This window comes from Aspergillus pseudoviridinutans (assembly GCF_018340605.1).
Source record: "Aspergillus pseudoviridinutans IFM 55266 DNA, scaffold_3, whole genome shotgun sequence".
NCBI lineage: Eukaryota > Fungi > Ascomycota > Eurotiomycetes > Eurotiales > Aspergillaceae > Aspergillus > Aspergillus pseudoviridinutans.
Window position 1 is genome coordinate 4,136,911 of NW_025091283.1, and position 14,710 is coordinate 4,151,620.

Here is a 14,710-nt window from a genome sequence, read left to right on the forward strand (position 1 = left end):
TCATCACTTATTTCCAGTTGAACTACCACAATATATAGAATCATTCTCACGAGCAAAATAGAATCGTATATTCGAGTCAGTTGCTACTAGGCCCAGCCTTGACACATTGCAATAATAAAAGAGTCCCTAATGACAAAACGCCGAACGCTCGCTCTACCCGGAGCCCTGTACATAACGCACAACCACATTAATAATAGAGTACTCCTTGTGTTGGAATCAACATGCTCCCTGGAGCATCAGCCTGAAGTGACCAATCCGTACATAATCAGCTTTTCAGAGCTTCCAATCGGCCTCTCATCTGTTCCAGGGCCGCTTCTTGATCTTCCATCTGTTCCTCAATAGCCGGTTCTCCTTCTGCCGGTTCTTCGGCTTTGACGTCTCCGGCCTGGGAAAGCTTGCCCTGCAAGATCTCCTGTAAGACCTTGTCGACCTCCGCCTCAGCTTCAACTTCTTCGTCCTCATAGAGCTCATTGTTGGGTATCGCATCGTCAACCATCTCCTCAATGATACCAGCACGCACCAGTTCCGTCGCCAGTTGACGCATGGTTCCTGTCAATTCAGGTAGTCGGACCAATGTATTGACATCCTTCATAATTCCAGTCGACTTCTTCAGACTGCCTTGAATCTTACGCATCGAAAAGGCCTCGTTCACTTGCATCTGGACACTTTGAAGCTGGGCTCGGCTCGTAGTCAGCCGAGCGGACTGTTTGCGGATCCGGACAAGTTCTCGGGCAAAGGTCTTTGTCTCAGCAGTCGCCTGTTTTGCTTGCGAAGGATTTCGCTGAGCCCTGCGCGACGCATTCACAATGTATTGCCGTGTCTTGGTTTCCAGAGTCCTCAACTGGGCAATGTCGCGGTCTAATTGACGGGTATTGGCACGTATAAGTTGGTTGCATTTCCTCATCTGCAAATTGGAAAGTCAAATCAGCACACATCGGTAGCTAGTAGTCATCAATAGTCGTACTTGCGCTTGAGGATCTGGACCGAAGAATACTGCCTTAAGAGTCTCCATGGTGAGGAGGCTCTCAGTGATGTTTTCCTGGATTATCTCCCTGAGATATTCCGTTCTTGAGGACTGAATATATGTGAATTTATAGAATATAGCCAGAGTTCACGACGTCGTGAGCGCCCAAGACTACGTTGTCGCAAAAGGCATCAAGCTATGTTCGGTAACTTGATCGTCACTGTAAGTGGGGTATCGACTCGGCAGTGCGTTGGAATGAGTTGCGCGAGGCGAATGCAGATGATAAGATAACAGACTGCTAATGTCACGACACGAAGGAGAACGATATAGCAACTGAACTAATAAGAGCTGCAACTTGAAGATCGTATATCGGGAATACCTTTGACCAAGATCGGTGTCTCGCTCGTCAACAGACTGAGGAATCCGGCACCAACTTTCCCACGTGATTAGTCAGCAAACCAAGCCACTCAAGTCCCAGCTCGTCGAAAAATGGAACCTCAGGCATACCGGAGACCGCAAACAGAGCAAACAGTAGGCGGCCGCCATAAGACAGTTCCAGTACTTTCTAGCACCAGTTCTGGAGGGACAAGCTGCGCTAACCTCAGCTGGACTCCATCACCAGCCTTTCTAGCCCCGAGTCTTTCTACCTACTGTCTGCTCTATCTTCACTTTCGTCTCAGCTCTAGATCTGCACATCTGTTCCTGTTATCTTCTTTGCTTTCTCTCTTCCAGTATCCTATCTAACGCGGATCAAAATGTCTCAGCTCACTCCTGAAGGTACGTTAGCTTGTGGTCATTCTGTTCCACCTTCCCCGCCTCGGCGTGTGTTGCTGGTCTTTGCGTCTCAATTGCAACTCAGGCACTTGAGCCTCAATGCATATGTATCTGCCGCACACTGAAGACCCTCGGGCTATCGCTTCGTCCTTGAGATGATAAGCATTGCTGACGAATTCCTGTGCAGTTACATGGGCCCAGCGCTCGTCCAGCTCAGATCCCGAGCGCAACTACCTCTACGTCAACATCAAGACCCCCGATGTCGCGAAGTCGGCCGCGGATCTGAAGATCACCGCTACCAATGTCTCATTCACCGGAGAAACCAACAAGGGCGTAAAATATCACGTCTCTCTCGACTTATACGCCGAGATTGACCCCGAAAACAGCAAGGTCAACCACACTGACCGTGAGGTCGAGCTGGTATTGCGGAAGAAGGAGCTAAAGGAGGAGTACTGGCCCCGTCTGGTGAAGGACACACAGAAGCTCCACTTCTTGAAGACGGATTTCGACAAGGTATGACATTTGACAATCGTGGATTTGGCGGAAGAAGACACCTACTAACAATTGCTAGTGGGTTGACGAGGATGAGCAAGACGAGGCAGGCGACGATGACTACGCAAACAACTTTGGTGGATTCGAGGGTCTTGACCAGGGCGGCCTTGGAAACATCGATTTCTCCAAGCTCGGTGCCAACCTCGGTGGGGGTGCCGAGGGCGCTGAGGGCTTCGAAGGTGCTGAGGGCGAAGAATCGGTAAGTAGATCTGATCCGAGCTTTGGAAATCGTACGCATCGCATTTGCTAATATGTTATTAGGATGACGAAATGCCCGAGCTCGAGGGTGACAGCAAGACCGAGGGAGAGGCCAAGTCCTCTAAGATCCAGGAAGTCTCTTAAAGTATGATGGAAAGGAGCTTGTGATGATCTGTGAAAGCTGAATGCTGGAACACCTATTATGAACTAAATCGCTCTGCCATGAATGAGCTTACTCATTTTCGACTATAAAAAGAGGCTGTACGAGTCTGAGTATACCGTTGGCGACTAATCGGGGAGGCCTGAGATGCATAATCTGTGGACGATAATGTCTCAGGACATACCGCAAGTCTGAATGATATAATGAGATACGCTTCGCGCTATTGGATTATTCCGCCTGATAAGTTGAGGTGCTCTACCAGCAAGTTCTGCCACAACTATGCCCAAGCATAAATTCATCGTAGTATGTTAGAAGTAACACTATTTGCCTTGGGGTGCGTCAAACAAGTCATGACGTCCTAGAGCCTCGAAGATACTCGATTTCAGGCCATTTGCTGATGTCGTGGTGCTGAGAGACGTTCCTCACCAAAATGACTGAGAGATGGGAATAGAGAGTACCCAACTCTTCATTATGAATATTATCCTTGGTAATGCCTCTGGCATGACCAGAATGCAAAAATTGTTCCGAGTTTGGTCGAGTCCGAATGTTTGGTCGACCGCATTCTGGGCGTCGAAACTCATTGGCGGAGAGAAGCCTTTCGAAGGTTGTGCCGCCACATTCTCTKGAAACCCACATCCTCTCTTGAAAATGTGGAGGGACTCGCAACCAAGATCTTCCAAGTTCACCCACTCTCACGATCGCTGCACGCGCTGCATTTGAGGTGTCAACCCACTTTCGTCTATCTGTCAAGACGCTTGGATCGACCCTCTTCATCTCTGTCATTATAAATATTCGGTCGATTTAGCTCGTCAGCCTTGATTGACTGCGAACGAGCCCAGCGCCACCGCCAAATTCGGCGTGAAATTGTTTGCCTTTTAATAGACGTTTTGCAGATTAGAAAATCACAAGGACATAGCCAAAATGCCGCCCAAGAAGCCTGAGCCGGCGAAGAAGAAGACGAAGGCCACGGTCGAGGACAAGGTTCGTGCTGACGCTGAATGATGAACTGTTTTGGACTTGATTTACTGACTCTTCTCGTGAACAGACCTTTGGTATGAAAAACGTACGTTACGAACTTTCGGAGACGATATCATCCCATTATTATTGAAACTCAACTGACCTGACATTCTTACAGAAAAAAGGTGGTTCCGCGAAGAGGCAGATTGCACAGCTCCAAGCCCAAGCAGCACACAACAAGACCGCCGAAGCCAAGAAGAAGGAGGCTGAGAAGGCCCGTCGTGAAGCCGAGAAGAAGGCCGCCGAGGCCGCAAAGAAGGAAACCCTAGAATTGTTCAAGCCCGTGCAGGTTCAGAAGGTTCCTTTCGGTGTMGACCCGAAGACCGTCCTGTGTGTCTTCTACAAGCAGGGCAACTGTGAAAAGGGAAAGAAGTGCAAGTTCAGTCACGATCCGAACGTTGAGCGGAAAGCGGCCAAGAAGGATCTTTACACCGATTCACGAGATGTGAAGGCTGCGGAGGAGGAGGAGAAGAAGGGTGACACGATGGACCAGTGGGACGAAGAGAAACTTCGCAAAGTTGTTCTCAGCAAGCACGGCAATCCTCGGACGACTACCGAGAAGGTTTGCAAGTTCTTCATTGAGGCGGTCGAGAACCAGAAGTATGGTTGGTTCTGGGTTTGTCCTAATGGAGGCGACAAGTGCATGTACAAACACAGCTTGCCACCTGGGTATGTTTTAGTGCATCTCTTTATGCATTGTACGATGAATCTAACATGATTATCTAGATTCGTGTTGAAGACAAAGGAGCAGAGAGCTGCTGAGAAGGCTATGATGGACAAGTCTCCATTGAACACGCTAACCCTCGAGGACTGGCTCGAATCGGAACGTCACAAGCTCACCGGCAACTTGACACCGGTGACACCCGAGACCTTCGCCAAGTGGAAGAAGGAGCGTCTGGATAAGAAGGCTGCAGAGGAACAAGCCCGCAAGGCCAAGGAGGCCACAGGTCGTGCTCTGTTCGAGAGCGGCAACTGGCGTGCGGAGGAGGAGAGCGAGGAGGAGGATGAGGACGACGAAACCTGGAACCTTGAAGCTCTGCGGCGGGAGACCGAACGTATACGGGAGAGGAAAGAAGAGGAACGTCTTGCCCGTCTGGCTGGTATTTCCGTCACGCCATCTTCGAATGACGAGACCGTTGCCCAAGAGGGCGAAGGCTGAGTTGGTACGACTCACCCAAGATTCTAACAACTTGGGCTTTCGAATTCGGGCATGGCACCTCCCACACTGGAACCGGCGTTCCAGGCGGATGTCCGGGCCCGTGATGGTGATCGTGTTGATAACCAGGACTGAGATATCTGCCGGGTGGGCGTTTGACGCTTTGTCCTCTGTCATTTCCATACGTGCTCCTGTGCAGCACAGGAGTTTGGGGCCGATGTCCCAATGCGTGTAGGGAAGGGCAGGGGGCAGAAGGCGACACATGATCGTCGCAATCATGTGTGACGTGGATGCAGACAACAGAGGCTGGCATGCTGTATGCCGTTTTTGTACGTAGAAAATGATTTTGACTAGATTTAGCGCTACATGTCAATGCTTTGCATCAACCGCTTCAGGTTCCCATCTGTCAAAGTAGTGGAGTCGATCAGCGACTGGCTAGGATTCTAGAACGAGTCTTCTGTATTGATTTCAAATGTCTACAACGACGCTTTCTGCCGCGCCAACCCATTCTCAAACATCAACTGCACAACATCCTGCGCAACTCCCCACGATAATTCGAATCCCCGTCCCCCAGCCCCATAGGCATGCACAATGAAGCGATCACCACCCACTCTCTCCGCCTCAATCCTCATCCCCCCTTCCCTCGCCGGCCTCCGTCCGACAATATCACGGATGACATCGAAATGCCCTCCACTCTCCTTCGCAAAGGGGAACCATTTCGCCGCATTAGAGAGCAGCTGCTTCCTCGTATCAAGCGAGGGTGTCGGGTTCCAGTCATGCGGTTGCTTGGTACCGCCGATGATTGTCCCGCCGCTCAGAGGCCGGGGGATACAGAACGACCAGGTGCCGTCTGAGTTTTGGCGGGTGATAGTCACAGAGCAGGGGTTGCGGACGAGACACGTTTGCCCTGGTAGCCTTTATCAGCAGCTGTAATTTGAAACTCGAAGAGTTGCGGCTCATACCTCGAATAATGAATGATTTGGGATCACCGAACCCGAGTCCGGAGCAGTTCACAACTGTCCTAACGGTCCCCGTGCCCGCCAGCTCAAACGCCTCCATCGGATCGACGAGCGTGTACTCTCTCGTCTGGCCGCCGTTGAGGACGAACTTTCGAAGCAGATAGGCGCAGTAGACTGGCGAGTTCACCACGTAGGTGCGATAGCGCACGCCCCATTTCACTTCCGGGGGAGTCTCATCCTGCGTCAGGCGGCGGAAGCCGTCAAGATGCGCGTACGCGTTCTGGATGTTGGCTTCGTTCAGGTACTCCGGGGGCGGCGCCTCGAGGTGTTCCTCGCCATCGATGAGTTGGACTCCTGATGAGGGGTCGGTGGCGAGGCGCTTGAAGTATTCATATGTGCGGCGTGCTTGGCTGTTTTCTCTTGCGGCTTGCGGGGAAGACGAGGGCCCTGGGACGGGGCGGTAGTGCGCGCCGGCCCAGGGTGAAGCATAATTGAGCGAGGTGGTGTTGGGGAAGTCTCTGGCGACGATGAGGATGTTTTGAGAGGGGTGGAGGTGTTGTTGGATGTGAAGGGCTGTGGTGAGACCGATTACGCCCGCGCTGCAATGAGTCAGTGTTATATATTCGGGTCATTATGGCAGTGGATTGGTTTGATACAGGAAAACCGACGTACCCGATAACTACTATGGTTTCCTCACTCATTTTGCGAGACACACGATGTACTCGATCCAACCCAAATTTCTCTAGTCTTCATGAGAACTTTGGACTGTGATCTTGCATTGTGAGATGGAGATAAGCGGATCCCCGCATGTTGGGGTCAGTCTGGAGTCCGAACTATTGCCGTTATCAGAAAAGAGACGTTTGAGTCTCCGATCATGGTTCGGTGGTATGAGGTTATCCGATTTTGCTGTATTATTATCCCCTTCGGATCTGTCAGTCTCTATCTACCATTCTATATACAGAAGCAGTTGAGGTTAAACCATGCTTGCCTTTGAACTGTCGGAGCTTTTACATGACAGTTTAACCGCCTCTTTGACCCCGCCAAATCTTATCGCTCTAGTGATTACTGGAAAGCCACCATGGATCGGATCACAATCACATACGAGCCGGGGCTGGATTCTTGTCACACCATCCTGGCTGGACATTGACTTTGAAGCTGCATATTTGGTTGTGAGCTTGTCGGGCATCTCCGCAGCAGCTATGAAGCACAGAACTTTTCATCATCACATCACATTGCATCGTAGGAATTGGCCAATTTGGGTATGCCTGGTGAGCTCTGAGGTTCAAGGTTTACCTAGTATCTACTATTCCGCAATACTACTGTTGCAGCTTGTCCTGCCTCTCTAATTAGGCGCACCATAGACAGGTATATACTTCGGCACACTGCTCGAGGGAATCAGTTCCCTCGATCATGCCGACTCCTTTTCTTTCCTAGATCTTCTGCTTCGAGCACCTGAGGTAGCTACGAATCGACAGACGATCCTTTGGCCACTTGAAGCATCCAGTTATCTCTCGTGAACCTGCTCAAATACGCGCCCAGCTGGTCACGGGAGGAGGACGACAGGGCCGTTGTGGGCTGTGATTGGTTGGGTCGGGTGATGAGACCTGCAGTGTGAAGAAACGCCTTCTGCATTGCTGCCAGCCAATCAGCGTCCGTGATGGGGGTTCCTGGCAGCATCATCTTTAGGCCGTCCAGAAGAAGAATGCCTGTTAACATCTGACAATACAGATAATTCGTCCTAACCCCGCCTTGAAAAGGTGGAAGACTTTGACAGGATTGTTTGATCACTGGCTTAGGTTGCTTCTACTGGGCGTGCTCTTGACCTGTCTCTCATTGGAAATTAACAACAATACATATCATCCCCTAGAGAGATAATGGCAATAAGAGAAGACGATGATCATGACAGCGGGATATCTTCTGTCCCTTGTAAGGTCTGAAAATCGGCTATTTTTGTTTGATTTTCATTTTAGCTCCAAACTTTCCCGGCTGCAAAGCATCCTATGATCGTGCTATGCCCCGGTCTCACTACCGCTAGGAGCTGCAACATCTCGCACATTTCTTCCGTCCGACCATGCCCGCTATGCGTTTGATCGACTTTTAATTCCTTCCACTGCCTTAGTCTAACCTGTTAGCGCTGATTCCTCTCCTCTCCAAATCCCATTCGGCTGCCTGTCTGTCTGTCCGCCCTCTGCAGTCTCGTGTCCTGTGTCCTGTGGCTGTACCGCTGTATGGATATCAGATACCTCGCTAGTGTGCTGTACTGCTTTAGCGCTGGAGAGGAATCAAGTGCAATCAACATGTCACTGGATACACTCTCTTTCCCTCATTTATACTCTTCCGCTAATGAAGTCATGAAATCACCTTCGCCTCCCCCCGATACAGACCAAGCGCCATGCACCTCCCTTGGCGCGAGCTGCCATTGCTTGGTGGCTGGTGAGTTCGATCCTCGACTAAGGTAACTTAGTGCCGCCTTCCAAACGTTTTGTATCTTTTCTGCATGGTCTAACAGATTGTCGATGAGGGTCGAGTCGTAGGGAATGTCGAATCACACCCTTTCAGTCGTCGCTCACTCACTCCATCATAGAAAACAGTCTCCATTGTGGACTCCTCTGAAACCCCTTTTCCTTGGTTTCCTGGACTTTCAAAACCCTGTCGGCTCTTCTCTTATGTACTTCCCCCCTCCATATAACGTGGTAGCCCGCCTAGTGCATACTATTCCTTGTCAGTCGCCTGCATCTGCGATACATTGCGGTTGCTGGCCTTGCATAATCGCACTTTTCGCCTATTTCAGATTTTGACCTTATTATCCTAGTTATAGCTTTTGCCATTTTTCCGTTTCCCTCTTACCCTACTCCTACGGTGGGCCGGACCGTCTTGTCGGTTCTCTTTCTGCTTCTTCCTGAGTCCATGTCCCGAGACGAAGCTTTGTACTAATTCAGCGGACTGTATCTCGTCATCGAAGCTACGATAAAGCTGTGATTAGCTGGATAGTACTCTGTTCGGTCATAACTGAACAGTCCTAAATTATTTCTCTGCGAGGAACACCGAAGCTGCGGGGATGCTGTTGAGCGGTGCCTGTACTGTCGAACAACACCCATTCTGTCACTCCACGTGCGCCAACACTTCGAGAAATCTGCAATAGAACCTCGAATTCGGATTTCGCGAGCTCGACTCTGATAGTGCCGTACAATTACGAGTGGACGGCGAGACAGAAGAAAGAGACGCTGTCTCACTCAGCTCGCACGCCAGCAACTCGCCCGCAGGACCCCGAAGAATGGTTGAATTGACATGGAACAGAAATCCCCCTCCTGATACGAAAAGTACGACAATTAAACCAATGGCTCCTCCGATTGCGCCGCCGACACCTCAATCGCAGGCACCGGAAACCACCTTCGAGCCATGTGCGTCGACAGCCTCATTATTCCTCTACGCTCAAGGATCGGTGATTAATTGCCTCCATCATGACACCCTCGCACTCGAGAGACGGTTCGACCATCATAAGGCGGATATCTCTTTCATATCTGTGGACAATGTCAGCGAACGAGGTTCGGGAAGATTAGTCGCCAGTTATGACACGGGACAGACGACGATCGTGTGGGACCTGTTTACCGGAGCTGAGCTCGCTCGTTTTGCGGCGTTCGACCACCTACGAGTAGCTGCCTGGATGCGTAATGGCAATGTAGCGTTTGGTAAGGAGGACCTTGCCCTCACGATTGACGAGGATGCATGCTGATGACCTTCAAGGAAACGGCAAGGGCGATGTCATTCTCTTCGAGCCTTCCACTTCGGAGCATGTTTCGACAAGGACCATCTTCGACCCCATTACAGCTCTGGCGCCGGCCTCTGACTGCCGAACGTATGCCATTGGGTATGTAAATAATCTTCTACTGGAGAAGGAGGGTGGAAAGGACGACATTATCGATTGAAAGCTTCGGCTGACTCTTCTATCAGCTATCAGAACGGTTCCATCCTGATCGCCACTCTTCATCCCACGTTTACCATCCTACATACCATGTCGACGTCACGAGGCCCGTCACCCATCGTCTCGTTAGCATGGCATGCGTCGTCATCAAAGCAAAAGTCCGATATGCTCGCTACTCTATCCTTCAATGGAGATTTGAGAGTTTGGAGTATTTCAAAGCCCCCTGGCAAAGAGGCTCCGCGGGTCATCAGAGTTCTCAAGCGATCCGACTCTTCTTCAGCTGAGCCTAAGTGGATGGCTTGGTCTAAGAACGGCCGGATTGTGCAGTTTCTTGATGGGTAAGTGTAATCAATTCTAATCATACGATTGAGCACCTAACCCGTAACGACTTTCAGGGAGACTTGGGCATGGGATGTCAAAACGAAACACGTCACTTACGAACCGATTCCGACAATAGAAAACCCTCGTGGTTTCGCTAATTATGGCCCGACTGCTACTCTTTTCACTCTTGGCCCTAACTACACAGTGCAGCAGTACGATTTAGATAATCCGGGAATGGTTGCTAATGTGCAGCACCTTCCTGCTGGAGCCCTCACAGCAACTTCTGACGACCCGAGGGGAGGATCCCTAGAGTCACGAGTCTTACAGGATCCACCGGATCTCAGAGAATCAGCGCGTATGTACGACGGCCGGCCGCCTTTCGACCAAAGCGGAGTAGATGCCGTACGGCAGCAGCGTGCAGAGATGGGAAGTCCAGTATCATCACGGAGTCACGCTAACTCTGTCAGCTCGAAAGCATCTTCGGGGAAATACAGGATGGTGCCATTTTCACCACCAAGTAGGTCGGGGCAGACGKGTACATCGTTCTCGCTAGCTTCAGCAAGTGGAAGAGAGACTCCTCAGCAGTCCGGGGCCTCCTACACGTACGCCTCCTCAGTCTCAATGTCGTCGGTGAAAAGCTCTCGTGCGGGATCCCGACTGCGGAATGAGGTGCAATTTAGCCCAGCAGACCAGCGTATTGATTTGTTTCCATTCACACGCGCGCGTCTCAACGACGTACCGTATAGGAACCATCGCCCCATAGATGAAACACATCTCACACCAAACGACCTTCGGCGACAGATGCTGAGCGTCGTCTTCGGATGGGATGAAGATATTCAGGACCTGATTAGAGACGAACGTGAGTGAGCACCTTCAAATTTTCGCGCTCTCGACATCTCGAATTGACCTTATGAGCAGTCCTTCGTCACCCGTCCGGCAGCCAAAGTGCCATTCTGTTGGCGCAATGGCTCGGCCAATCCGACTCTGACGCGACAGCGGCCATGATCAACTCTGGGCCGGCGACGTTGACCGATTGGATGCTCTTAGCCATGAGCCAGATGAATGGAGAGTCGCAAGCGAACAAGGTTGGCCAAGCCTTTGCGCAAAAGCTGCTAGAGATCGGCGACATACATACGTCGGCTACCGTTTTGCTGGGCCTGGGCGATAAGAACGAAGCTATCGAAGTCTATGTCTCTCAGAACTGCTACATGGAAGCTATCCTGATGACCTGTCTCCTGACGCCCACGGATTGGCAGCGCCAGTCATATCTGGTGCGACGATGGGGTGAACACGTCGTTTCCCATGCTCAGCAGCAGCTCGCAATTCGATGCTTCATGTGTACCGGTGTAGAGCCTTCCGATCCCTGGACTTCTCCCGCTGCTCAGCAAGCTGCGTCTTTTGCGGAAATTCTTTCAGGGAGATCACCGATGACATCTCCCGAGCCACAGCCTTTGCAGCAACAATCATCCAATTTCCTCCGCCCGCCTCCGAATTCACAGCCAAAGATACCGCCTAGCACCAGACCAAACGCGAAAACTCCAGCCCTCAAGCTGATCACGTCGTTTGACTCTCAGCCAGGCAAGTTTCGGTTCCCGGGTCTGAAATCAGACGACAGGACACCCACTAATGCCCCTGGAATTACACCTATCGCCGAGTCAGCTGTAGGAGGGTCCGCTGTGTCCCCTGGAGGATTCGGGTCTTACAGGGCGAACAATATCCAAAGTCTGAACAATGCAATGAACGCAAGGACAGGCACGCCTGCGTTCAACAGGAGACGCTTGCCCTCCATTGGAGAAACGCCCGTCGATGTCCATCCACCCACATTCTTGTCAAGTGGCTTGAGTAACTCCGTGGAATATGCCTCGTCGGTGGGAAGCTCAAGCCGGCTGCATGATGGAACCAAAAGTCAGGATGAGGAGGTCCTGTCGTCTTTGTTGCCGTCTGCACGGTACAATCCTGAAAAAGACACGTTCAAACCGAGTCCGCAAACTGCCGTTCAGGCGAACTCGGATAAGTTTGCAACCATCAAGGGTCTTCCTTCCCCAAGCCCTGGCGTTTTCGATGCCCTCAAGGAACGTTCCGACAGTCGGAATGGATCAAGAGACCGAAAGCCAGATGGTCTCCAGCTTCACCTGTTCCAGACCGGTGCTTCAGAGAGTGATTTGCTAGGCCCACCTAGCAGCACCATGAGCAATACTCGGAGCCCAGCCTCGACACTAAATAGTTACAATTCAGCAAAGAGCCCCAGTGTCAGCGGGCGGAGCATCGACCAGTACATCAACAGCCTAGACGAGGCGAATTATCGCTCACAGAAATATAGTCGAGGAAGGCGAAATACGGATGATTCAATCAGCCAAAGCTCAGCACGACGGATCACTTCGAGGAACACTTCCCAGGAAACCACTCGAGGACGAAACGAGAGAAGATACATTCAGCCAGCTAAACGTTCACCGTCCTCTCCGGTTCCCATGTCCCCAGAGGAAATAGCTCAATACAGCAAGAGCACAGGGACCAAGCATCCTGCTAGCAAATCACGCAATGGCAGCAGAGTGAGAAAGCCACGTTCTCGACACTCATCGGAGCGTCGTCGGCATCGTTCTGCCAGTCGACACGCTGCCAGCCGAGCGGCTGGCGACAAGAATGACCTTGGTCATCGGGGGCGCAGCATCGATAGGCAAAGCTCCGGTGCGAGATCACCGTCTGCCCCATTACCCGTACCTCAAGCGGAGGATGCTCTGAGGCTGGTCGCTAGTGACAGAGAAAGATTGCGGAGTCACCCACGCAGTAGCAGCCGACGTCCTGACAAGGGCGGGTTGAGAAGGGATGGGTCTCCCGAGAGCAGACATTCGCGAGCAACGTCTCGTAATCGTCAAGGCCAGGATACGAACATGAACACGAACACCGAACAGGCGACGAACGGGTTGATGACAAATGGTATTTCTCAGACGGATGCGTACTTACAAGAAAGAAACCGTGAAATGGAAGAGATGCAGATGCAAGCTCGAAACGCGAGCGCTGCAACCTTGCCACCTATAGCACTATCAGAACAGAGGCGAAAGGAGCTCGCAGCTGCCGAACTGGAGGCCCGGCGGCTTTCACTTGCGCGCAACCCTTCAGCCCCAAACATACCATTTCCTGGAGAGCTACAACACACCCGAAGCCCCCCAGGCAGCCCACCGCTGTCCAGAACCTCTGTCAATCAGCGTACACCGGCGAGAAGAAGAGCGTCGACCAGCAAGGCCTCGCCGGACTATCCTAGCAGCTCCGATTCGAACTCGTCGAGATCAGGAGGACCCCTTGGTCTGCCAGCGACTCCAAAAGCCATGCGTCACCCGAAATACCCCAATGGCTACGAAGAGACTGTCTCGTCTGGATCTAGTGTTCCAGACAACGTTATAACACTGAGTGATGCCAGGTACCAAGGCGAAGCCGAGAGAATCGGCCGTTCAATGTCCGTTCCAATGCCAGAGCATCAACCTGGTCCCATGCCCGTTGACCTGCCAACACATCCGAGGTTCAACCCGCGCCTCCCGCGAAGCAGATCGACCAGCAGGAGCCGGAACGTCGGTCACCGGCGAGAAAGTTCTCGTGAGTTGGGCGGTTCCGGTGGCTATGCCTACGGCTCCTCTCCAGTCACTGTCAGTATCGAAGAGACTATCGAAAATTCCATGGGCCTAAAGGAATTTGAGAATCCTCCAATCCTGCCTGAGCTGCAGCATCTAAACACTCCGCCGCCTCCTCCACCTCCCGCTCCCCTTGGACCTGCCTCCCCTCGGGCATCCTCGGGGACTATAGACATTGCCATTGACAACGAGAACCTGGGCAGGTTGCTCCCTCGAGCTATGACAGCGGCTCCGGCGATCAGTACGGAAATGCGGCCTACCATCGAGCGCCGGCGCACCTCGTTTGACCATCGGCGCGGCAAGAGCATTAACGAGAGCTTCACGCACAAGATCCGGAATCTAACACGCATGCGCAGCAACAGCCGCGGAGTAGACAACTGGACATCTTCCGGAGTCCCCTATGAAAGTGTACAAATGTCGGACGGCCGGACATAACTTAGCCATTTCTTTTTGATCACATGCCTGTGAAATAACCTTTTATATCCTGCCTGCTTGACTCCTATACCGTGATTCGCTCCATGTCTCATTGAGCCTATAATTCTTATGACTGATGACCATTTTAACCATGCGCGTTAATTAAATCCCACCCCCAACTCCAGTCTGCAATGACTGAGCTTGTTTCCCATATCTCTACGTGATTATCAATTGTTATACCCTTGCGTCTGTTTCACCCTATAGTTTCCATGATCACGCGGGTTACCTTGAGAGATTCGAGATTCCCTGCCTGATTCATGATGTGCTCTAAAGGATTTTCTGATTTTCTGAGACTGTACTCGCCCGCAAGGGTAAAGGAAAAGTTAGCATCCTACTGTCATATTCAAGCGAATCCATTGCGTCTCCTTCAGCTTGAAACGTAGACAATCTGTATCAAGGTATGCGTAAGCCCACCGACCTCAGAAAGCTAAAGTCGGCGTGATTTACGGTTAGACGAGGAAGAAGGTCAAGAAGCAACTTTTGAAGCATGCGTTTGTCCAGCATACCAGCATACCGCGCTGTATAAAACCAGCCCAAGATAAAGCCGTCGAAGAATGTCGTCGGCCAGACCAAGCGAAGGAGAATTCTCC

The 14,710-nt window shown here is 51.6% G+C and overlaps 5 protein-coding genes across 5 annotated transcripts; 3 read left to right on the forward strand and 2 right to left on the reverse strand.

The window, feature by feature from the left end:
* Positions 1–265: 265 nt before the first annotated feature.
* Asppvi_005213 (ESCRT-III subunit protein VPS24) lies at positions 266–1,012 on the reverse strand (the record flags this gene model as incomplete). The annotated part of the gene is made up of 2 exons (XM_043301138.1): positions 266–904; positions 965–1,012. The coding sequence occupies 2 exons, from the start codon at positions 1,010–1,012 to the stop codon at positions 266–268; spliced, it is 687 nt and encodes a 228-aa protein (XP_043157073.1).
* Positions 1,013–1,719: 707 nt separating this feature from the next.
* wos2 (Hsp90 cochaperone SBA1) lies at positions 1,720–2,632 on the forward strand (the record flags this gene model as incomplete). The annotated part of the gene is made up of 4 exons (XM_043301139.1): positions 1,720–1,741; positions 1,926–2,251; positions 2,310–2,489; positions 2,552–2,632. The coding sequence occupies 4 exons, from the start codon at positions 1,720–1,722 to the stop codon at positions 2,630–2,632; spliced, it is 609 nt and encodes a 202-aa protein (XP_043157074.1).
* A 937-nt stretch (positions 2,633–3,569) lies between these two features.
* Positions 3,570–4,824, forward strand: Asppvi_005215 (translation machinery-associated protein TMA46; the record flags this gene model as incomplete). Its single annotated transcript, XM_043301140.1, has 3 exons — positions 3,570–3,629; positions 3,784–4,334; positions 4,392–4,824. The coding sequence occupies 3 exons, from the start codon at positions 3,570–3,572 to the stop codon at positions 4,822–4,824; spliced, it is 1,044 nt and encodes a 347-aa protein (XP_043157075.1).
* A 473-nt stretch (positions 4,825–5,297) lies between these two features.
* Asppvi_005216 (FAD-dependent oxidoreductase) lies at positions 5,298–6,481 on the reverse strand (the record flags this gene model as incomplete). The annotated part of the gene is made up of 3 exons (XM_043301141.1): positions 5,298–5,728; positions 5,784–6,379; positions 6,453–6,481. The coding sequence occupies 3 exons, from the start codon at positions 6,479–6,481 to the stop codon at positions 5,298–5,300; spliced, it is 1,056 nt and encodes a 351-aa protein (XP_043157076.1).
* A 2,636-nt stretch (positions 6,482–9,117) lies between these two features.
* Positions 9,118–14,081, forward strand: Asppvi_005217 (WD40 repeat domain-containing protein; the record flags this gene model as incomplete). Its single annotated transcript, XM_043301142.1, has 5 exons — positions 9,118–9,469; positions 9,525–9,648; positions 9,732–10,040; positions 10,098–10,882; positions 10,942–14,081. 5 exons carry the CDS (start codon positions 9,118–9,120, stop codon positions 14,079–14,081), a joined length of 4,710 nt encoding a protein of 1,569 aa, XP_043157077.1.
* Between the last annotated feature and the right edge of the window lie 629 nt (positions 14,082–14,710).